Raw genomic sequence first — 25,785 nt, 5'->3', positions numbered from 1 at the left:
GTTGTTTCCAATGAACTAGAATGACTATAATGCTGTCTGCATACATAGGCATTAAATGCATAGTTTGACAATAATAAAATTATAGCTACAACTTATTAAGCATGCTACCATATTCCCAGCATAAAGAACCATTAAACTATTGCATTAATTCCCATAATATCCTCATGTTATTATCCTTGTTTTATGAATGGAGAAACTAAGGCACAGAACTTGCCCAAGATCATAGAGCCAGTAAGTGGCGGAGGCCTGATTCTCTCATTCAGTGTGCAGTTACCTTATTATTCGGACAACTAAGTAGCCATATTTTTAGCAAGATAGCATAACAAAGCCTTGGAAAATTTAAATTAAAATCCCTGCGGTAGTTCAAACCTTAGCAGAAGAAGACCATACTGAAGAAGAGACCGAATGCATTCTATTGAACACATATGTAGTCAACTTAATACGTTACTCTTTCTTTCTACTTAAGTATTGCTGCACTTTGTAGCTTCTCTTTTTGCTCTACTCTGCACTGGACTTTTGTTTTTTCATCCTCTCTTTTTCTAGTTCTGACATTATAACATTTATTTCTGTTTTCCTGAGTTTCAAAGATTACTTTCTGGAACCAGCATCAAGGCCTGGTCTCAAATTAGGGAACACACTGAACTCATCAGGTACTTTTATATACTGTTTTACCCCTTAAACAGAGACTGTGGGGAGAGGGCAAGCAGACAGGCAATTAAGGAGAGATTTTTAAAGAAGAAAGACAGCTAAGAAAGACTTGTCTCTATATCTACCAGGATGAGAATCAAGATACAGCTCATACTTTAGGAAAGAAAAAAAGAAGAAAAAGGTAAATATATGGCCAGTCTTTAGAATGATCATAATTATGATACAACCACCTTACAATTAGATGATTTTCTGTTGTTTCCAAAGGGCTTCCACAAATGTTTCTCCTACATTTCATTTATTTCTCACAGCAGTCTGTGAGGTGGAATTACTCCAATTTTACTGTGATACAGGAAATGAAATTATTTGCCCAAAAGTACAAAGTTAGTAATTGATGAATACCAACTAGAACCCATGTCTTCAATTTCTTATGGGTGTTTTTTCATCTGTGCCAACTATTTTTTTTTCTTGAAGATGAGAATTAGCTGATTGTGAAAGTCTGATGTTTCTTTACCCCTTATCTGAAAATAGACATTTTATTGAGAATTTTAGCTGAGGCTTGTTTATTGAGTCTAAGAAATCTGGCTGCTCTACTTGAATAGATCTGAAGCTTGGATGAAATTATCTATTTTTTTTCTATTTGTGAATAGGATTTTTGGTGTGACTGGAAGATAAGGGCTTACACATGGCTTTGAAATCCTACGTAAAAAAAACTATAAGGGTACTTTGAACTTCTGTTTTATTCCTCATTGCGTTGAAGGTGAATGCGGTGTCTTTCAGAACAGTTAGTGCTATGGTTTAGAAATAACACTAATCATCCTTCATTTAAATCTCTTCCTCTTTAAGTGGGTTTTTTTTAGATGTGTGATGTAAGTTTAGCAAATAGGAGGATACTCAGGAAAACAAGCTATTTTGGGCTTTATGAACGCGGGCATTGGTATCTGTGCTCTTTGCTATCTAGCATTTACAGAATAACAAAATTGTGTTTTAAATACATACCAAATTCTTCCCTTATTTGCCTTTTCTTTTCCTTTTGCTGAGGAACATATATACATATTTTCACCTACATGATGCATTTAGAGAGAATTTTCTGAAAAATCTTTTTAGAACCAGTTGATCACATAAAGTGAATGAAGAAAAGCCATAGAAAAGGGGGCTATGAAAAAGAAAATAAAAGAAAAAGGAAAAAATTAATGATTAATTTCCAGAAAAGGTATTGTGTTTTGTGGAATTTAAAATCACATCTTCTGCCTGAAGCTATTTCAAATAATTTTATATTTAAGAAGCTTGGAGAGCTTTAAGTAACTATTTAGCTCAAGATCATACAACTGAAACTAGTAGAGTTGGGATTTAATAACCTAAGCCCTTAACCATGGCAGATGGTCAGTTAGTAGTGAGCTTCTACTATGCTTACCTGCCTGAATTAGAGCTGAGAGGCTGATGTGCAAGATGCACAGAGTCCTAGCTTTTATAAGCTTATCCTCTTGCAGAGGCCATATTCCTTTCTACATTTGTCTCAAGCCCTTCTGTATATCAAGACTTATCGTTCAAGTTAAGAAAGTAAACAACATTGTAACGAAGCTGAAAAATCTCATAGTTTATATTCTATAACCCCTCTTGATCCTGTTTCTCTCTTCCTCACATCTGCAAAAGTCCTTATCATTATAGGAATAGACCTAAGAGTCTAGGAAATTGGAAGACACCACAGAGCCCTGCTTACAAGACTCACAAATCCTTCCTGCTGTTTGGAGCTTTGCAGTTCTGACTCCCAGGTCCTCTTTGGAACTTTTAGTGCAGGGATACATTATAATTTAGGTGATCATGATCTTGACAATCCTGGGAAACAGGAAAGCAGTTTTGTTGAAGGTCAACCATTAATGGCTGAAGCAGTAGAATTATCATTTCCATTTTAGACCTGAGAAACATCCGCCCACTATTAGCCAAATGTGGTTCTCCAGTCAGGGCCCAGTCCAGAACTAGGTCGCTAGAACTACTCAGCATTAATCATTCGTGGGAATAGCTTTAGCTTTATAGTGACTAATGTGGGTGAATCAATCTGCCTATTCCTGCTAATACAAACCAAGCTTTATTCCGTAAAAGAATGAACTTGCAACATCACTAGATTTATAGTTACATAACACTAATAACTTGTGTCTTTTACAATAGCACTTATGACGCATTCTGTATCATGAAGCCTTTTTAGCTTATGGCATACTAAATAGATTTTGGTAAGCACTATAGGTGAAGTTAAGAAATACTGCATGTTCCCACTTATATATGGGAGCTAATAAAAATAAATAAATAAATAAATATACAAACAAATAGAAAGAAAAAAATGACACAACAATCACAATAATTCCTTGAACTTGTTAAAAACAGAGAACAGATATGATGTTGATGGGGGTGGGAAACGGGGAGAGGGAGGGAGAAAAGAGACGAATTGGTAAAGAGCCACGAAAACCAACTACATTGTTTAATTATAAATTTAAAAAAAAGAAAAAGAAAAAAAAAAAAGAAACAGACATGGAAAGTTTTTTCCAGAACCAGTGGAATGTCCCACATGTAAATCTAGGGTTTCCAGTTTCAAATCCTCCAGAAGAACTGAATTAATTTCCTTTCTCTCTTCTTCAGAGATTTCTCTTGAGCACTAGCTGATGCAGGGAAAGTCTGGAATATACAAAATATACCTCCCTCCTTTTTTAATACTGTTCTTCATCTTAACACTGTAGGAACATTGAATTCACCTATGGGGAGTTCAAAACAAAACTCACAATTTCAAAAATGCTGTCTTTGCAGCCTATTAAGTCCAAAAATATTACATAGGAAGATTTAAGATATTTAGCTCAAGTTTTGAAATATCTCTGCTACCTATTCTGCAAAGAATGCTGTATTTGAAGATTTGTATTAAATATACCTCTCAGGACAGGAGCTACCAATTTTTATTTGTAGAATATGAATAGAATGTCGACAGAAGCTCAAATCTAGCATCATTTATTATGAGAAAATCACAGAAAATATCATTTGTCCCCTTAAGGCTACTTTACATATTCCCTATCTTTTGGGTTTTGACCCAAAGTCAGAGACATCTGTGACAATGAAGAAGAACTAAGATTCTTAACTTTTTGAAATCATGTTAAAACTAAATGACAAACAATAAAAAATGTCAAAAGTACAAAGTAGGCATACTGTTTATATCTTGAAGTCATTTAGTCTCTTTCAGTTGGGTAGTATGTGCTAAGGGTGGAGATTGTCATCTTTAGGGATTCACTTGAAAATGTCCTTGCACACTGATCACGCTCTGTTTAGGAAAGTTTACAGAAGTCCTTGTTTCATAGTGTCACCTATTTTGTCATGTTAGACTTTAATGAATGGCTTACTGCTCGAAGTTTCAGAACATTATATTTTATGAAAGTATATTTTATATTTCTTCTAGAGCAGAGGAAGGAAAACATTTTATATTTTAGGCATTCTAAATGTGATCTTAGGGCTGGCCCATGGCTCACTTGGGAGAGTGTGGTGCTGATAACACCAAGGCCACAGGTTCAGATCCCTATATAGGGATGGCCGGTTAGCTCACTGGGTGAGCATGGTGCTGACAGCACCAAGCCAAGGGTTAAGATCCCCTTACTGGTCATATTTTAAAAAATTAAATAAATAAATAAATAAATGTGATCTCAATGTCTAACATGAAGAAAATGTTGCATTGTGCAATTTGGAGATATTTTATTTATGCTTTTTAAGAACTGCATTAATTTAGGAAATATTTTATATTAAATTGGATATTTAATATCTATGGTTTAATATCTATAGTCTTTAAGCCTTGAGTCCTGAACTCTAAATAATTATTACCCTCCACTCTCCCAGTCTGAATTTTTAAATGTCTTTAAAGTTATAAAAATGTTTTCTGTTTATTCTGAAAAACGTAGAAAAGATAAAGAATAAAACAAAATGTACCCATAATTTCACAGCTGAGAGATAACCTCTGTACCCATTTGTTTTGATCTGAAGTATTAGAAAATGGGATTATTCCATTGGATTATACTGTATTTGTTTGGTAAATCCAGTTTCCTTATTTCCATCAGCCTGTATTTGTGACTACTTGGATATGGGTGATATTAAAGAGCATGGATTGGTATTACATCTTCACACATTAGTAGCTGTGTGACTTTGGGCAAATTACTCCATCTCACTGCACCTTCTTTTCAAGGTTAAAGACTAAATGAGATAACAAGGTACACAGCACAGAGCCTGGATGATAGGCACTGTTGAATATTCTTATTTTTGTGTTTTTGGCATTGTTGTCATTGTGAAGTCTTTGGCCATCGAACAGCATAAAGGTGACTAGCCTTAGTAGAGGCTGAAAAGCATCAGAACTTTTCCCTACCCATTTGAAGTAGCCGGTCATAGAAGAAGAAGGCAAATAACTTGTTATAATTCTGGGCCAGCAGGAAGGCATGTTTGTCTGTCCTGTCTGAGAAGCTATCTCACAGGTAGCTTCAGACTTTGCAGTGAGGCAACTGCGTGTGTAAATTTGGAAAGTTTATTGCTGTGCCTGCAGTGTTAAACGGTAGCTTCTGACAGTCACTGAAATGCATAGTGGGGTCCCAAGGAACTGACTCATGACTTCCTACTCCTCATTCAGTAACTAGATAGTCTCTATGTAAATGCTTGTGTCACTTTAATAAATTATTATGGACGATAATAGCAATAGCTACCATTTACTGAGTGGTGACTATGTGACAGCTAAGAGCTTTTCCTGCATTTTCTCATTTAACCTTTCTGACTACTCTGTGAGGCTGTTATTATCATCCCTTTTTTATAGACGAGGAAACTAAGATTTAGAGAGTTTCAGTGTTATCCACTAAGAATTTGAATGCTTGTCTGCTTGACTGCAGAATCTGAGCTTGTAGCTTTACTTATAGCTCTACTGCTTTTGTTTCATTCATTCAACATCATTCTTTGAGGGCCTACTCTGCACCTAGTACTGTTATAATGCTGGGGTTATAGCACACAGACAAAGACCCTGCTTTCTTAAGGCTTACATTTATTATGTGGGTATTTCCCTCCTAGAATGAATGTTCGCGTAAGGCAGTGACTATCTTATTCTTGAATTTTAGGAATGTAACTGAAATTTTTATCTAAGTATCTAAAGTACGAGCTGAGGAAAGGATTATTTCTATGAAAATATTGGAAGCTAGGTCATGCCCCATTTTATTCATCTGGCTGTGTATTTAAACCTTTTCAGACTCCTCAAATTGGAAATGTTCTTACTGATTATATTAGGAAGCATTTAGCTTTATTATTGTTAATGATAAAGCTACTTTTTGATATCTTGGTTTCTTTGACTTTCTTAAATGTTCTATAGGTGTGTGGAGAATGAAATCCTTCTTTCTTTACAACACACCAAAAATACATCAGACAAACCTAGTACAAGAGGCTTAATTAGTCTGTAGAATAAATAAAAGAATTTTGGCATAGTTGGAAAATAAATGATGCAGCAGAGAAATCTAACTGTGAGAAAGAAATATTGATACCTTCTTTTCTGTGATATCAAGAATATATAATCCTTCCTTAAGAGTGAATTATTATAATTTTGAAGAGTATGATTTCATAAAGTGTTTGTATTGAATTTCACCTTTCTCTTTATGCATGCAGAAGGTGAAAATAATTTTAAATGTCCTTGGGTGGAAGCTAACGTATTATATTTTTCACCTAGGGAATTATCAGTAAATATTATGAAGTATGTTGCATTGTAATAAAGTAATTGCTTTATGTTTGCATTGGAAATATAAGTGCAACTTTTTGTTCCCATAAAGAGCAAATGGCTTGTATATGTTCCTCATTTGTTCTAAAAGAAGTCATTTGTCTAAGAGAGAGGATCATTGGCAAACCAGCTGGCTGTTCATTTTGGATTTTGACATTGCTTCTCCTTTGGACCCAGATGGTGGGCTCTCCGATAACCAGTGCAAACTCCATGAATATCTTTCATTTCTCTAGAAGGAAGTGTGGATTTGCAAGGCTACCAGCTGGATATGCAAATACTACCTGACGGCCCAAAGAGTGATGCGGACTTTTCAGAGATTCTTAATGCAATACAAGAAAGTAAGTTTCACTCAAACTTTAAATTCACCATCAGAGGAGAAACTATTACAATACTTGGGTAATAAAACTAGAAACCTTAAATGCCAAACTTTAAAAAGTAATAATAAAATGATGCCTTAAAGGAGATATTATACAAAATAATTTTGAGACTAGAAGAGATGGTTAGTATAATGGGGATTTAATTTGTGAAATTGAACCACATAATATTGGGATCTTTGAAGAAGCCTGTCATGGAATTATAAATTATGTATATCTAGTATATTATAGTATTTAGCAAACCTCAGAGTATTGTAATTTTTTAGATTCCTTGACTAATCCTAATCAAAGAAAAATCTTTAAGAGACCAAAATACTATTCCTCTGCTCAAATATAAGCAGTAAGAAGTAAATGTTGATACAGTAAGCTGAAATTGGGAACTCATTAGTGATGCTCTGTGTCCCAGAAGTGAACCCCTATTTTCTTAGCATTTTTAGTAATCAAGGTTTGCTCTTCTTAGACTATTTTATTTGTGTTTTATAGTTTTCACTCTGAATTTTATCATAATAAACACATTTTACCAAGTTATAGATTTAGCGTTGAAGATGGGTGGTGTGGTATCACATGCTAAGTCATTACCATTCATGTTTCATTATCAGAGCTTTAATCCAAGGTGATGATACTTCTCTTTTCATATCAAATAGTATTATATAATGTTGCATTTGAGGGGTTTAGATATGAAGAGCTTTGCATGTTTCTCTACTTTTAGTTTGGGGACATTTCGTTTATGTACAAATGCTCTCATGACTAATTTTAAGCATTTTTTAAGTAGTTATCCCCATTTACTATTCTCTTGACATTATGAAGTAAGGGGTCTCCACTTATAGGTGGGACAAAAGAAGGTGGGAGAAATTAAGTGACAAGATAACATGATAAATAATGGAGATCAGACTAGAATGGAGGTTGTCCTGTCCTTAATTTAATTCCTTCATGAACGTGCTCGGTGCAGGATTTAAGCACACTGAGGTGAAGGATCCTGAAGTTGAAGATGGGGCCAGTTTTGAGAGAAATATTTTTAATGAAGAATATAAGAGGAACAGCTACTTGTTCTGGTTGGACAATACCGTCACATTAGGTTAATGAATAAAAGAGAAAAAATTTCCCCAGGAGAATAAAAATCAAATCAATAGGCATTGGAGAGAAAATAACTTTTCAAGGAAAGTTATAAAATTATGTAATTACTTCATTTGATTTGAAAGATGATAGATTATACAGAGCGCAAACAATTTTTAAAAATTTTTCAATAAATGATAAAAGTTGGCTTCTACGCAAGTGCTGGAGATGAACTTAACAAATGTTCTTTAGGGCTAAATGAACTTACATCAGAATGAACTAAAGGTTTATAAGGGAATATTTTTACAGTAATTTTTGTTAGTAGATCTTAGTAAAGAAGTGTTTGAATATGTTAACCGTTCCCTAGTTTAGAATGATGACCTTTTTATGAACAGGTAGCAGAGTATAAATTTATGAGTATTTAATATTTAAATTTAATAATACGAAAAATGAAATTTTACTTTAAAATGCAAATTAAGATCTTTATAGGTTTATGAATTTTCCAATGCTTTGAAGCTAATCTATTTATTTTCTTGTTAAAAACAAGGTTTATGATAAGTAGATTTGGGAAGCTACCCACACAGCCTGGGTTATTACTGGGAGGAAAGATTTTTGCCATTGATCTACCTTCTTTTTCTACCTAGGTTCCAAATATGACTCAAAAGTTTAGCTAGTTCTAAGAATAAAAATACATAGCTTGGTTCTTTACAGTACTGTACTTAGATTATTTATTCTAGAAAGCCTTGAGAGACCAACATGTAATGATGTAAAAAATAGAGAATTCTGAACATCAGTATAATTCCTATCCTACACACACTTTTGTTGAGATTAGCAAGATGATGGAAAGATTTCACTGTTTTCTTAGAATTTTGTGGCTATATATATATGAAGGTACATAAAAAAATTATGGAAATATTTGTATTATCTTTTAATTCTGTTTTTTCACAAACTTTTGAAGTACCTGTGTGTGTGTATGTGTGTGTGTGTGAGACCTTCAGTATCAAGCTAGAAGCACGTGGGGGTGTGTGTGTGTGTGTGTGTTTCTTGAGTGTCTGGAATAGGCCTGTCATTATAGTAAGTATTTTCCCATAATATCTCTTTTCACTCTTAAAACAACTTGAAGTAATAGTACATACTATTTTCTCCATTTTAAAGGTGAAAAAATAGAATATGCCTCTCCAAGGCTATATGGCTTATAAATGATAAAGTCGATATATAATATTGTATGTTCTGCTAAATACAAAATTAAATAAAATGATTAGGAAAAATGAACTGCTTTGGGATTTTATATTTTTATTCTCATGTTTTTACACCTTGATGCAAGAATTTCCCCTCCATGCTTCCATACTGTAAAATACATTTATATTATTTTTTCCTACAGTGCACATGCCCTCAGCATAGCATCATTTATTCTAAAGGTGTCTCAGAGTGGCTGGCCAGACTCTAATAATTTTTCAGATCCTCCATATTGGATGTACAGCTCATAAGAAAGAAAAGAGCTATTTTATCCATCCATCTATTTATCCATCTCACCTGCATGTGCCAAGCATCATACTTTAAAGCAGTGGTGAAAGTTTTGGTACAAAGTCCTATGCAGGAAAAATAAAAATGTCTACAGATCACATCTTTTTTTGTTGTTCAAAATGAAAACAACTTGATTGCTTTCTAGGAAAAAAGTATTTATATGTGGAAGTATAGTGTTTGGAGACACTTATTTGTGTGTGTGTTTATAGTTTATTTCCTTAATGTTATTTTTTCCTCCCTCTTTATTCTTACCCTTCACTCCCATCCCAAGATGACAGCCAGATTCGTTGAACTCCTTTGTTTCAGCAGAGATTTGTTTTGCCTAAAGTTCCTGGCTTTCGTTTTCTGGAAGCCTGAGCTTCTGGGGGGCTGATGCTTTGAAAGGAGAAGAAGAAACTGAGAGAAAGATGGGAGGAATTTCCTAAGACAAGCTCCTTCAGAGTGTTCTTCAGGTGTAGCATGACTTCTGGAGGGATACATGGAAAGGGAGGGAATGGCTGTGTGTCTGGGAGACTATACTAGGGCCACCTGAACTGCCAGCCATGACAAAGAGTACTCAGCTCCAGAAAGGACTTTTGGAGGCTCTGGGAAGGTGGCAGTCTTACCTTCCTGTTTCTTTGCTGTATCCCCAGTGCCTTGAACAGAGCATGCTGTGTGGCAGGTGCTTAATGAATGTTAATGAATGAGGGAATGAATGAGTTCACTGTAGGCTTGGAAAGTGGGCAGCCTGGCGGCAGCCAGTGTGACTTGGAGCTCTGATTCTTCTCTCTAAATGTTCTTCTCTTTACAAAACTCCTAGGACCTTTGCATAGTCCCAGATACGTGAAGCAGGAGAGTGGGAATGTCAGAAATGGCTGAAATTAAATTGTCCACCAGACAGTGGAATGGGAACTTGGGGACATTTAATTTTATGTAATGATAAGAAAGTCACATGGCCATTCTTACTCTTGAGTCTATCTAGTAAGATTTAAACCCTCTACACATCGTCTAAAGGTTTGAGTGTCTACTCAAATCTTATGTACAGTAGCATCAGTTAAAACCAGAAAATCCCCGGCTTTTTAACCACCAAAGTTTTAAAATCTGAACAATTTTTAAGAGGTAAACATTTTCAAATATTTCTTTCTGCAGTTGGATTGAGCATCATGTCTTAAAACTCTGCAGTTCATGAATGAGGTGCATGTGTGTGGATGTGTATGAGCATTTATTATGTTAGCTAACCACTGTGGAGTATGTAATTCAAAAGTTATACTGAACCTTTTAGTTCTTGCTTTAAATTATTACCAATGCTTAGTCCTTTCTAGAGACCATTTATGTTCCTGCTCTTTGTTGCCTGCCCTTCTTGTTTTGTTCTTAGTTTTTCTTTTCTTGATTCCCAGTATTTGCAGATATAGACTGTAGGGACTCTGGAGTGGCATTCATATCCCGGAAGACATTATTGTGTTTGTATAGTCTATTAGGTTCTAATGAAAGAAAGAGGGCAAAACATAGTATTTGAAATGAGCTCTTGGGGGCTAGAAGGATTATTGGCTCATTGTCATTCTATGCTTTGACCTTTTGTGCTTGCACGTGTGCCTACGTAATTATAGCTGTTCCTAGATTGGTAGTGATCTGTGCTTCTGTGGCTGAAGAGACTGAGTCATTTCTCAGTGCTATCCAGTGAATCATTTTGAATCCAATTTCTTGAGCCCTGATTTCTAATTTTATTTTTAACCTATGTGGCCATGCTGTTTCAGAGAGGAAGATGGAAGGGGGTCAGGGGGCTGACATATATTGAGTGGATAATCTCTTTCTGGCCATTCTGTGGTTGACCTTTTACCTATGTTTTATTTAGTCTTAAACTTTCTTTACCTTAATTTCTACATCTATAAAAGGGAAATAGTTACAGTAAATCTATGTGTAGCCCTTAGCATCATGCCTGGTGCACGGTAAACACTGTATAAGTTGGCTGCCACCTTTGTCTTCATTCCTCACAGTACTGTCTGGGAAATGGTGTTATCCCCACTTAAAAGATAAAGAAATTGAAACTTGAATAAGTTAAATAACCCAATCTAATAACTAGTAAGTGGAAGGGATGGCATTTGAACTCAGGTCAGTCTGAATCCAAAGCTTATGCTCTTTCCAAAGAAGGGGAAATTATGGTCAGTAGACTTTGAAGATCTTTAATGCACAACATCATTGATCTCGTTTCATGTTGTGAAAAGGTAGCCAAGGCTAATGAGCAAAACTTGAATTAGGTACAGTTCTCCAGATATCATTCCCAGGATTGTATCTTTATCCGCCTTGTTATAGAAGTAACCAAGGTGTCTCCATTTTCTTTAGAATGAAGTAGTAGCAAAAATACTGTCCCATTTGTAGGAAAAATGCTGTCCCAGGAACAAATTAATGATCTCTGTCAGCCCCATTGCAAAGCGTGCCGGGATACACTCAGTGCCATTGTCTGTGCTGTTTTTTAGATATCGCCATTATTGAGCCAGGAAGTGGCAGTGAAATTATTTTTTTAAATGACCATGCATTCTAAAAAGTCTCATAGCTTTCTGTTTGTTCGCAAAGGTATATTTTGAGTCTCAGACTGTTTCAAGTAACTTTTCATGGCAGAAGGAAGACACCTGCTGTCAAGTATATAATAATTAGAATCCCAGGTTTTCTTTAAGGAGATGTTAACATAACCATTTAATTGTTGCTAGAATACACTAGCTGAAGTTTCCAAATTGTTTTTAAAGCAGTAGAATCTGTTTATTCCCCCAAATATATTTTCAACATATAACCTCAGTATGCAAAACAGAAACTGTTTGGGTATTGGTGGGTGTAGACAGTGGGCTTTTTCCATTCAGTTTCCTCTTTGCCCCCTCCTTGGCCCCTAAAGCTCCTCAAAACGATCCTGAGGTTCCAGGGAACACACTTTGAAAACCACTAGCCTATTGGAGAAGAATAAAGCCAGCTAAAGAAGCATGTATGCCCTTTCCAATTACTTTATTTATTTATTTTGAGTTGTTTAAATTAGGCCTTCTTTTTTATTTTCTTATTGGTAAAACAGGCAGTCTCTACCTCAGGGGTGCTGTCAGATGAATTTGAAGAGTAATGAACATCTAGAGAGTCCTGGGCTTGCTAGTGTCATATAAATATGCTAAATGATATTTAGCTTTTAAAATCCCAGCCTAAGATGCTCAAAGCTGCGCTGTGTCTATTTCCCTGATTTAAAAAAAAATATTTAATTTGATCTATTTGCTAAATTTTAAAAAGTGTCAGAACTGTCAGGCTGCAGATGTAAAGTCTAGCTTTATACAGATAGCTTTATTCAGATAAATATTAAATGGGCAACAAGATAATTGTTTAGTGGTTCAGTGACTTCCCGTTCTTGAACGCCAAATGTGACTTAAGAATAGTAGAATATTTCACACAAAAACCAGAAGCCAGCTAGAAATAGCATAGATTCAAAGTCAAACTGGGTTAGAATTCGTCTTTGTCACTTACTAGCTGTGTGGCCGTACTCAGCATTCTGAACCTGGCTTCTTCCTTATAATATCTGCCTCATAGATTGTTCTGAGGATGAACTGAACTGCCTTTGTCTTCCTCCCCACTTCCTTCCTATGTTATCTCTGATTCTAAGAGAGAAACACAATTTCAAGCAATCTTACTAAGGTAACTAGAATGAGAAAAAATAAAAGTTGATATAAACTTACAACTGGCACATTTGTTTAAAGGGACATTGAGGATCTCTTTTTTGCTAGCCCTTGTGTCAATTTGGGAACTAGCCCTTCCCCTGAAAGGGTCCCTTGTCTAGACATAAAGACGGACTTGTAATAAAATAGTCTGGTGTGAAAACTGAGATAAAAACAGTTGCTTTTTTTTTTTGCATTCTAAATTATTCCTGAAGATGTCCTTTTTTGTGTGTTTTCTAATGATGCTTTGAAGTCAGTATGCAATGCCCTCAGAATTCTGAGAAATCAGAAATCAGATGTAATAATTTGGAACTTAGGACAAAAATAGTATAATGAACTGGCATACTGGAAAACAAGTATAGATACCTGGATTACACCGCAAAGCCCTCTTATGTCTGCTTTGATGACCTATAGTTTCACCTTATTTTCTCTGCATGAGAAAATAAAGCACTCCTGTAGTATAATACCAAGGTGGGGTTATTCTGCTGCATCTAGAAAATAGGAGAAAATTAAAGAAAAGAACAATGAATCAAACTCTTTGATTTTTTTGGTTTTATTTCTTACTCTTATAGACTGTTTCTAAAACACATTAGCTGTTTGCTTTTTCATTATCTTTATATATCGATGACTGCCCGACTTCATCCTCTTGCCTGGAAGTACAAGGGCTTCCCACTCATGACTTGTTCATGTTTTTTCCTCTAGCACCTAACACTGAATGTTGGCTCAATGAACAAATGGCAGAAAATAATTCATTAATTAGTTAGTTTATTTATTTATTAGAGTCCTTGCCATGCATTTATGATCTCTTTTTCTGAGAGAATTAATGATAGCTAACATCCCAAATGATTTTCACTGAAGGAATAATAGAAATAATTGCAAATATTTGATGGGTAGATTCAATACTACCAAAGTAAACTTGCCTTTCCATCACAGGAAGAATGTCAGGATCTGCTGCCTCCTGGCCTGCTGCTTTTTCTGCTCTTCCCCCATCCTGGGAATGTAAAGATCCAGGCCACAGAAGTCTCTTTTCTCTGTTTTCCTTAGACTTTCTAGCTGATCTTTGGCCTCCCAGGCAATTTGAGGTCCTTGATTCTTTTCGGCTGGCTGATACAGGGATCCAAATGAGGTCCTCGATTCTTGTTCAGTTGTTACATGTGAGTCCCTGCTGTTCTCTTCCAAGTTTTTTAAGGCTGATTTCCTAATCTTTGCAATAGAGAGTCATTGGGTTATCTCCCTTGCCTTCCCAAATACATGGTATCCGCAAACCCTGACCCATCCATGCTCCGCAGTTCTGTTCACAGAACAGCTCTTCCTGAGTCTGAATGCAGTGCATATCCCTTACTTGTTGCATGGAATTTTTGCTTTTTTTTCCCCTTATGCTTAATTGACTCCTCAGAGCATTTGACTCTCTTTCTCATTTAATAAGGCTAATAGAATTCCTACCAGACCAGTAATTATCAAATGTTTTTCCATTTGGGAAAAAAAAAGTATAAAGGAGGCAATGGACTCCATTAACAAGTGACCTTATTTGGATGAACAGCATCATTGTGACATCCAGGCCCATGGATAGAGAGGCTCCACTCCCACCGTGGCTGGACAGTGAGCTCCGTCACAGCAGGGGCCATGACTATTATGTCCAGTACATCAGCCCCAGCTTCTAGCTCAGCGCAGTGTCTGGCCATGTTAGGAACTCAATAAATACTCGTTGAATAAATAGATTTTTAAAAATTAGTTAACTTTGGAAATTGAGGCTTGCTTTTTCTCCCTAGAGAAACAATGTAAGTTTGCATCAAAGAATATTTTATTTTGTGCCTAAAACTTACTTTGTGGTTAAAGCTGGTAATACCAGAAACAATGGTGAACTATTGATGAAGGGGACATGTTTCTTATGCCTGTGGAGAGTTTTTATGATCTGCAGTCTTCTCACTGACCATGTGTTTGCTGATCATGCTCTGATAGTTCAGCATTTCTAATCTCTGCTGAAGCTATTGAGGTGATGATGCCTTAATACCACTTATTCTCTAGACATCAGATTGCCATGACATACTGATTTCTCTGAGCTGCACCATAATGACTTTCAGATGGTAATTCTGATGGGCAGCAATAGGGCTTCTCTCTCTTCCCCAAGTTAGCTGCTCCCTCTAGAATGAAGTAGTTGGGTCTTTAATGTAGAGTAGAGTTTCTCACCCTCAGCACCATTGACATTTTGGGCTAGATAACTCCTTGCTGTAGGGACTGTCCTGTGCATGGTAGGATGTTTGGAAGCATCCCTGGCCTCTACCCACTAAATACCACCAGCACTGCCCTCCCTCCCCAGTGACGACAAGAAAAGTCTCCGAACAATACCAAATGTCACCTGGGAGACAAAATCAGTCCCAGACATAGAGGGATTTGTTGAACTGGTTGTACCAACATCAGAAAGTGATACTGACAGAAGATGACCTGGTTATTTTCTCTCCTTGGAAAAAGCATAGGGGCAACCTGATGGAAGGATGAGTATTCAAGAGCTTTTCCCTAGTGTGAGCCAGTTGTACAGGCGTGATTCTCAGTGTCCTCTTTAGCGTCCCCCTTTGTTGTCCCAATTCATTCCTCATAACAACCATTGCAACCAGTTCTTCTTCTGCCTTCTTATATTGATAAGTCTAAAATGCTAACTTGGAAGTCCCAGAGTCTAGAATTGATAAAACAACACTTCTCGGGGATATGCTACATGTCAGCCACCCTGCTAATATGTACATTATCTTGTCGAATCCTCTCGGCCACCCTGACAGAGAGGTTTTCTATCCCTGTCTCTCCAGTGAAGAAACAAAAGTGAAAATTCACACGGCTAAGTGGCAAAATTTGAAATATCAAGGTCTTCCAACTGTTAAAATGAGATTTTTATCCTGTTGTTTAAATCTAATCAATATCTACTTGAGATTCAATCACTACTTGAAAATTTAATTTCTTTTTGAAACTGTGGAACTGTGGCTTGTAAATAAGAATCATGTTAGGAAAAACCTATATGCAACGTCCTAGAGCCATAAAATGTCAGAGGAAAGGAGTTCTCCGACATCATTAGATTGACCACCTTAAGATCACCATTCTGTCATTTGACAAATATGTGTTGAGAACTTACTCTGTGCCAGGGCCTCTGTACATCAGTCAGGACAGATAAGGTCCCTACCGTTATGGAACTTACATTCTAATAAGGTAAATGTCCAATAAACAAGTAGACAAATAAATAAGCAAGATAATTACAGGTTGTGTTCAGTGCTGGGAAGGAAATGAACAGTGAGAGGAGAATAATTAGGGGATGGAGGTCTTCTTTACACAGTGTGGGTAGGGAGGTTGTCTTTAATCCTGACACCTCCCTAAACACTGAAATATATCACTTCCTCAAAAAGTGTGGCACCTAGCACAGTACCTGGCTCAGTGTAAGTTCTCCTAAGCCTTGGTCATATGAAAAGAGCATGATGGGTTTTTTTCCCTCTGTATTATTATGGTTGAAAAACCTATAATAACTGTGTTAATTTCCTTTTGCTGCCGTAACAAATTACCATAAACTTAGTGGCTTCAGACAACACAAATGTATTATCTTACAGTTCTGGAAATCAGAAGTCCTAAAATCAAGGTGTCAGTGAGATTGTGTTCTTTCTGGAGGCTCTAGGGGAGAATCTGCTTTTTTGCCTTTTCTGTCTTCAAAGGCCACCTGCATTCCTTGGCTCATGGCCCTATCCTCCATCTTTAAAGCTAACAGCATAGTATCTTCCAATCTCTCAAGCTCTCAATCTCTCTCTCTCTCTCTCTGACCCTACTGCCTCCCTCATCTAAAGAACCTTGTAATTACGTTGGGCCTACCCATATACTCTAGGATATGTCCCCATTTTAAGATCCTGCTTAATCATGTCTACAAAATCTCTTTGGCATATAAGATAATATATTCACAGGTTCCAAGGATTAGATTACCTTGGGGGGGAAGTCATGATTCAGCCTATCACAGTAAAAAATAAATGTTAATTTTATTTCCCATTTTATTTTACAGATGAAAAATTTGAAGGGTTAAATGAATAGCCTAAAATTGCATGCTTGGGAATCACTTTAGAACCCAGTCACCTCATTTAAGTAGATCATCTCTGTTCTTTCTATATTTGAACTCTGCTCCTTTCTTTATAGCATTCACAATTAACATTTTTTTGTTTGTTTTGTTTACTTATCACCACAAAGACAGGAAGCCAGGCCACTTTTATTCACCAAAAAAAGTACCTGACCCAAAAGCTCCGTGCCTGACTCACAATGTGCACATCTCTAAAATGTTTTGAATGAAAAAATGAATATTATGTGCTTGAGTAAGAAGAGCCCAGTCTGCTACAAATTATTTTTTTTGCAGTGGCTTCTGACAGATTACAAACACTTAACAATTTTTTTTTTTTTTTAAATTTTATTTTGTCGATATACATTGTAGCTGATTAATGCTCCCCATCACCAAAACCTCCCTCCCTTCTCCCTCCCCCCTCCCCCCCAACAATGTCCTTTCTGTTTGTTTGTTGTATCAACTTCAAATAATTGTGGTTGTTATATCTTCTCCCCCCCCCCCCGGTTTGTGTGTGTGTGTGTGTATGTGTGTGTGTGAATTTATATATTAATTTTTAGCTCCCTCCAATAAGTGAGAACATGTGGTATTTCTCTTTCTGTGCCTGACTTGTTTCACTTAATATAATTCTCTCAAGGTCCATCCATGTTGTTGCAAATGGCAGTATTTCATTCGTTTTTATAGCTGAGTAGTATTCCATTGTGTAGATGTACCACATTTTCCGTATCCACTCATCTGATGATGGGCATTTGGGCTGGTTCCAACTCTTGGCTATTGTAAAGAGTGCTGCGATAAACATTGGGGAACAGGTATACCTTCGACTTGATGATTTCCATTCCTCTGGGTATATTCCCAACAGTGGGATGGCTGGGTCGTATGGTAGATCTATTTGCAATTGTTTAAGGAACCTCCATACCATTTTCCATAGAGGCTGCACCATTTTGCAGTCCCACCAACAATGTATGAGAGTTCCTTTTTCTCCGCAGCCTCGCCAGCATTTATCGTTCATAGTCTTTTGGATTTTAGCCATCCTAACTGGGGTTAGATGGTATCTCAATGTGGTTTTGATTTGCATTTCCCGGATGCTGAGTGATGTTGAGCATTTTTTCATATGTCTGTTGGCCATTTGGATATCTTCCTTAGAGAAATGCCTACTTAGCTCTTTTGCCCATTTTTTAATTGGGTTGCTTGTTTTCTTCTTGTAAAGTTGTTTGAGTTCCTTATATATTCTGGATATTAATCCTTTGTCAGATGTATATTTTGCAAATATTTTCTCCCACTCTGTTGGTTGTCTTTTAACTCTTTTAATTGTTTCTTTTGCTGTGCAGAAGCTTTTTAGTTTGATATAATCCCATTTGTTTATTTTTCCTTTGGTTGCCCATGCTTTTGGGGTCGTATTCATGAAGTCTGTGCCCAGTCCTATTTCCTGAAGTGTTTCCCCTATGTTTTCTTTAAGAAGTTTTATTGTCTCAGGGTGTATATTTAAATCCTTAATCCATTTTGAGTTGATTTTAGTATACGGTGAGAGGTATGGATCTAGTTTCATTCTCCTGCATATCGATATCCAGTTATCCCAGCACCACTTGCTGAAGAGGCAGTCCCTTCCCCAGTGAATAGGCTTGGTGCCTTTGTCAAAGATCAGATGGCAGTAAGTGTGTGGGTTGATTTCTGGATTCTCTATTCTATTCCATTGGTCAGTGTGTCTGTTTTTATGCCAGTACCATACTGTTTTGGTTATTATAGCTTTGTAGTATAGCTTAAAGTCAGGTAGTGTTATGCCTCCAGCTTTATTTTTTTTGCTGAGCATTGCTTTGGCTATTCGTGGTCTTTTATTGTTCCATATAAATGTCTGAATAGTTTTTTCCATTTCTGAGAAAAATGTCTTTGGAATTTTGATGGGGATTGCATTGAATTTGTATATCACTTTGGGTAGTATGGACATTTTCACTATGTTGATTCTTCCAATCCAAGAGCATGGAATATCTTTCCATCTTCTTGTATCCTCTCTAATTTCTCTCAGCAGTGGTTTGCAGTTCTCATTATAGAGATTTTTCACCTCCTTGGTTAACTCAATTCCTAAGTATTTTATTTTTTTGGTGGCTATTGTAAATGGGCAGGCTTTCTTGATTTCTCCTTCTGCATGTTCACTATTGGAGAAAAGAAATGCTACTGATTTTTGTGTGTTGATTTTGTATCCTGCTACTGTGCTGAAATCATTTATCAATTCCAACAGTTTTTTTGTAGAGGTTTTAGGCTGTTCGATATATAGGATCATGTCATCTGCAAACAGGGACAGTTTGACTTCATCTTTTCCAATCTGGATGCCCTTTATTTCCTTCTCTTCTCTGATTGCTCTGGCTAGTACTTCCAACACTATGTTGAATAGGAGTGGTGAGAGTGGGCATCCTTGTCTGGTTCCTGTTCTTAAAGGAAAAGCTTTCAGCTTTTCCCCATTCAGGATGATATTGGCAGTGGGTTTGTCATATATGGCTTTAATTATGTTGAGATACTTTCCCTCTATACCTAACTTATAGAGGGTCTTTGTCATGAATGAGTGCTGAACATTATCAAATGCTTTTTCAGCATCTATAGAGATGATCATATGGTCCTTGTGTTTGAGTTTATTAATATGGTGTATCACATTTATTGATTTGCGTATGTTGAACCAACCTTGCATCCCTGGGATGAATCCCACTTGATCGTGATGAATAATTTTTCGTATGTGTTGCTGTATTCTGTTTGCTAGTATTTTAGTGAGGATTTTTGCATCTATATTCATCAAGGATATTGGCCTGTAGTTTTCTTTTTTGGTTATATCTTTACCTGGTTTTGGTATCAGGATGATGTTTGCTTCATAGAATGAGTTTGGGAGATTTGCGTCCGTTTCAATCTTTTGGAATAGTTTGTAAAGAATCGGTGTCAATTCCTCTTTGAATGTTTGGTAAAATTCTGCTGTGAATCCATCTGGTCCTGGGCTTTTCTTTGTTGGGAGCCTTCTGATAACAGCTTCAATCTCCTTTATTGTTATTGGTCTGTTCAAATTTTCTACGTCTTTACGGTTCAGTTTTGGGAGCTTGTGTGTGTCCAGAAATTTATCCATTTCCTCCAGATTTTCAAATTTGTTGGCGTATAGTTGTTTATAGTAGTCTCGAATGATTCCTTGTATTTCAGATGAATCAGTTGTAATATCGCCTTTTTCATTTCTAATTTTTGTTATTTGAGTCTTCTCTCTTCTTTTTTTTGTTAGCCATGCTAATGGTTTGTCAATTTTATTTATCTTTTCAAAAAACCAACTTTTTGATTCGTTGATCTTTTGAATTGTTTTTTGGTTTTCAATTTCATTCAGTTCTGCTCTGATCTTAATGATTTCTTTCCGTCTGCTAACTTTAGGATTGGATTGTTCTTGTTTTTCTAGTTCTTTAAGGTGAAGTGTTAGGTTGTTCACTTGCCATCTTTCCATTCTTCTGAAGTGAGCATTTAATGCAATAAATTTTCCCCTCAATACTGCTTTTGCAGTATCCCACAGGTTTTGGTATGATGTATCATTGTTTTCATTAGTTTCAATAAACTTTTTGATTTCCTGCTTGATTTCTTCTTGGACCCATATGTCATTAAGTAGAATGCTGTTTAATTTCCATGTGTTTGTATAGTTTCCAGAGTTTCGTTTGTTATTAATTTCTAGTTTTAATCCATTGTGGTCTGAGAAGATACATGGGATAATTGCAATTTTTTTGAATTTATTGAGACTTGATTTGTGACCTAATATGTGATCTATCCTGGAGAATGATCCATGTGCTGCTGAGAAGAATGAATATTCTGAGGTTGTTGGGTGGAATGTTCTGTAGATATCTGCCAATTCCAATTGGTCTAGAGTCTTGTTTAGATCTTGTGTTTCTCTACTGATTCTTTGCCTAGATGATCTGTCTAATATTGACAGTGGAGTGTTCAGGTCCCCTGCTATTATGGTATTAGTGTCTATTTCCTTCTTTAGGTCTAATAGAGTTTGTTTTATAAATCTGGCTGCTCCAACATTGGGTGCGTACATATTTATGATTGTTATGTCTTCTTGATGGATCTGTCCTTTTATCATTAAGTAGTGTCCCTCATTGTCTCTTTTTATGGTTTTTAGTTTAAAGTCTATTTTGTCTGATATAAGAATAGCCACTCCAGCTCGTTTTTCTTTTCTGTTTGCATGGTAAATCTTTTTCCATCCTTTCACTCTTAGTCTATGTGAATCTTTATGGGTGAGGTGTGTCTCTTGTAGGCAGCATATAGTTGGGTCCTGCTTTTTGATCCAGTCAGCCAGTCTGTGTCTTTTAATTGGGGAATTTAAGCCTTTAACATTAAGAGTTGTTATTAAAAGGTGTTGATTTATTCCTAGCATTTTATTGGTTGTTTGGTTGTCTTAGGTGTCTTTTGTTCCTTGCTTTCTGATTTACTGTTTGGTTTCTTTGTTTGTTGGTTCCTTAGGTTGTAGATAGTGTTTTTGTTAGCTTGTTTTCTCTTCATGAATGCCATTCTTATTGTACTAGCGGGTTTAGATTTTTCTTAGGTTTTTATGGCAGTGGTAGTTATTTTTCAGGAACCAAACCCAGTACTCCCTTGAGGATTTCTTGTAAGGGTGGTCTTGTGGTAGTGAACTCCCGCAGTTTTTGTTTGTCTGAGAAATATACTATTTGCCCCTCATTTCGGAAGGATAGCCTTGCAGGGTAGAGTATTCTTGGCTGGCAATCTTTGTCTTTTAGTATTTTGAAAATATCATCCCATTCCTTTCTAGCTTTTAGGGTTTGTGATGAAAAGTCTGATGTTAACCTGATTGGGGCTCCCTTATAGGTGATTTGACGCTTCTCTCTTGCAGCTTTTAAGATTCTCTCTTTTTCTCTGAGTTTTGCCAATTTGACTATGACATGTCTTGGAGAAGGCCTTTTTGGGTTGAATACGTTTGGAGATCGTTGAGCTTCCTGGATCTGAAGATCTGTGATTTTTCCTATACCTGGGAAGTTTTCTGCCACTATTTTGTTGAATATGTTTTCTATGGAATCTCCATTTTCCTCCCCTTCTGGAATACCCATGACTCGGATATTTGAGCGCTTGAGGTTGTCTGATATCTCTCTCAGATTTTCTTCCATGTCCTTGATTCTTTTTTCTTTCTTTTTGTCTGCTTGTGTTATTTCAAACAGCCCATCTTCAAGTTCAGAGGTTCTCTCTTCAACTTCGACAAGCCTGCTGGTTAAACTCTCCGTTGTGTTTTTTATTTCGCTGAATAACTTCTTCAGTTCAGCAAGTTCTGCTACATTTTTTTTCAGGACATTGATTTCCTTGTATATTTCCTCTTTCAGATCCTGTATACTTTTCCTCATTTCATCATGATGTCTAGCTGAGTTTTCTTGTATCTCATTCAGTTTCCTTAGAATTATCACTCGAAATTCCTTGTCAGTTATTTCAAGGGCTTCTTGTTCTATAGGATCTAGAGTATGAGATTTATTAACTTTTGGTGGTGTACTTTCTTGATTTTTTGTATTTCTGGTGTCTTTTTTTTGATGTTTATTCATTGTGGCAGGGGGTTTCACAGTCCACCGGTTTGAGACTAATGACTAACTAGGATGCTGCTGTGGTTGCCAATTTGGTATGGCTCCCTCCGTGACTGCTCAGTTGGCCTCTAGTGTCTTGTGTGTGTGGTTGCCTCGGGTCTTGGGCTTCTCCGGGGATCCACCTTTCTGGTCAGCTTGTACTCTGCTGGGCTGGTGGATCCCGTACCACAGGGTGTGTGATCTCTGTTGAGCTTTCACTTTCTGTACAGGACTTCTCCCCTTTCCGTGTACTCTGGCCCAGGCTGTTAGATCGTGCAGTGGCGACTCCACCGGGTGTGTGGTTTCTGTCGAGTCTCCGCCTCCCTGGCCGCACGTCTCCCCCCTCTGTGCACACTGTGCTGGGCTGGGGCATGTCTTCTGCACCCCCCGTCTATCAGCTGGGCCTTCAAGACCCTGCTCAGCACCGCCTCGCCCAGGAAGTCTACCAGGTTTCTGCTAGGCACAGACGACCGGTCTCTCTGGGTGCCTTTGTAGCACTGTGTAGATCTTTCTCGGGTCTTGTTCACCTTTGTATCCCCCCGGTATAAACCGAGTCTAGTGCCCGCCTGCAGCCTGCTCTCCGGCAGGTTCAAGCGGACCTGGGAACTCTCCTACCACACTATTCCCAACCAGAAATTCGTTAGGCTTTTTTCCAAACTGGTGGTCGCAGAGATGGTAACTGCCTCCCAGTAACAGGAAGTTTACCGGGGCCGGAGTCCAGTGTGTGGTGGAGTGACAGTCGGTCCGCCCGTACTTCCTAGCCCTCCCAACACTGGTCGGGACGCCCCACACCCCCAGCCCCGCCAGAGAACCGCGGAGGGAGTGGGAGAGGAGGCCGGCCCGCAGGGTCCGGAAAGCCCCGCGCCAGGCCAAGCAAATGGGCTCAGTGATGGCCGAGCAGGGCGGAGCTGCCCGCACCTGGGAAAATGGAGGCAGCACCGGGGCAGTGAGTGGCCTGGTGGTGCAGGCGGGAGCCGCGTGGGCATCCACCCCCCGAACAGAGCTGTGCCAGGGATCACTCACAGTGCTGTGCCAGGTCGGGCGCTCGCTCTGTCTCTGGTTTGTTGCCTTCCGTGTTCTCGGCGCTGCCGCCTCGGGCTGTTCAGTCGCGGTGCCGCTCGGGCGCTCCCAGGAATCTTCTTTAATGCCGGCCTGAAACCTCGAATCCTGAATAGGGCAGCTGGCCGCCTTCAGCGTGGCCCCAGCCTCCGGGATCCTGGCTGCATCCACAGCAGCCCTGGCGCCGTGTTCCCTGTTTCAAGACTCGCTTTTGCAGCTAAGAATCAGTTCTTTTCCTGCTCCACACTTCAAAGCTGTTGCCTGTAAATGAGGCAGCCTCTCCTGCCGGGGGCAAAGTGGCGTTGAGCCCCCACGACTGGCCAGCAGCAGCAGTCCTCCCTTAAGAGATGGCCAGAGGAAGGTCCACAAGTTTCCCGGCTGCCTGAGGCCCAGTGGCCACCTTTTCCACCTCAGCTACTCCGCACCAGCCGCCGCAGCCGCCGCCATCTTGAAACTGTCCAAACACTTAACAATTTTTAAAGCATCAAAAGGAAAAGTGAACTGCAGTGTTGACCCATGATTCCAGTAGGTCAGGAAGGGACCCACACCTGGCATTGCAGTCTCTCTTTCTCTACTGGTGCTGACTTTTCCTTTCTGGTGTACCACATGTGAATGTGGTAATCTGTACCTAGAAATTTGATGTACAGTGCTTTACATATTGACATGTTGTTAATATCAATAGTCTTTTGGGAGAGTCCCCGAATGGCTCACTTATTTCAATTCATGGTAAGAGGAAGAAGGAAGGCAGAAAACCTAACTGCATGTTTTATTATTGCATTAGGTTTTCTCTGTTCAGCTTCAGAGATGTAACAAAGGAGGGGGAAAAAATCAACAGTTCTTACTAAACATGCAGTGGCATATTTATGAGTTCACTTAGCAAGATTGTATGGCACTCAAATGAAAAAATAAAATAATGTAAAAAATATATAGGTCATCTCCAACCCAGAGAATGAGTTCTTAAAAGTCTTAAATGAAAGTACCTTATGCTAAACAACTATGTGAAAGAAAGCTAAACAAATACAACACCTCCTTATTATCACAGAAGAAAAATTATATTTATACTATGGAGGTACTTAGCTTCACATTTTCCTTTATCTTAACTAATAAATACACTGTTTAGCCAAATATCTTTTACATCTGACATTCTTTTTCTCTTAGGAAATAATACACCTGTCACTCAATGTATGGTTGGAACAATGAGAAGACATGAAGCCAAAAGGAGATGTTTTCTCTTTTAGTATTTTTTTCAAGATACCAGTTTCTTAACCCCACTTGTAATGTATTTACTTTGGTTCTAGTGGCCAAGGATGTCAATATTCTTTTTGATGAATTAGAAGCCGTCAATAGTCCTTGCAAAGATGATGATTCTCTCCTTCACCCTGGAAACCTGACCAGTACTTCAGATGACACCAGCAGATTGGAAGCTGGGGGAGAGGTAAGAATGTATGATTCCTTTAAAATATAATTCTTGCTCTTGGTGGGAACCTGTGAAGCATGTTCCAAAGGACTCTTTAAAGTCATAATCTCATTGAACTGTAGGCTCCTGGAGAACAAGGGGTGCAGGTTTTATATTCCTTTCACATCCCCTATAGGTCTAGAACATTTCGGGGATCCTCAATCTACCTAAGCTCAAAACAAACTTTCAGTGGGTCATGCGCTTCCCTTCTTATACCTAAAGACATTTCGATTATACAAAAGAATGTTCTTTTTTTCCCCCTGGGTAATTGTTTATTTAGTCGAATAATTATTTAATATTAAATGCTGTATGACAGTGTACATTAAAGGCCTAGTAATGACATCAGACTGCACAAAGCTCTAGGGACACTGGCAACCCTCCCATACAAGTACTCTTAGTATCTTGCTCTGCAGGGGACATTAGAGTGGCAGATGAGGGAAAGGTATTAGACTCAGAAACCTTTGGGTAATCATCTAAGTCCAGCCAGTAAGGTCATTCCTGTAGGCCACTCAGTAGGCAATGCAGGAGGAAAGAATGCCTCTCAAAGGAAGATTCTAAGAACTGCCCATCATTTTACAATTATCTACATTCTGGGTGTCGCTAACTCGT

The 25,785-nt window shown here is 37.8% G+C and overlaps 1 protein-coding gene across 1 annotated transcript in view; it reads left to right on the top strand.

Moving 5' to 3' along the window:
* Positions 1-25,785, top strand: part of ANO4 (anoctamin 4) — a 196,115-nt gene that overhangs the window by 2,483 nt on the left and 167,847 nt on the right. Inside the window, exons 2-3 of the mRNA XM_063115638.1 lie at positions 6,643-6,747; positions 25,019-25,155. Coding sequence (XP_062971708.1) covers positions 6,643-6,747; positions 25,019-25,155 — 242 coding nt within the window. The remainder of the gene's footprint in view (positions 1-6,642; positions 6,748-25,018; positions 25,156-25,785) is intronic.

This window comes from Cynocephalus volans, chromosome 12 (assembly GCF_027409185.1).
Source record: "Cynocephalus volans isolate mCynVol1 chromosome 12, mCynVol1.pri, whole genome shotgun sequence".
Classification (NCBI taxonomy): Eukaryota; Metazoa; Chordata; class Mammalia; order Dermoptera; family Cynocephalidae; genus Cynocephalus; species Cynocephalus volans.
The sequence above is the reverse complement of the archived record's forward strand: the minus strand, read 5'-3'. Positions and strand labels throughout refer to the sequence as shown.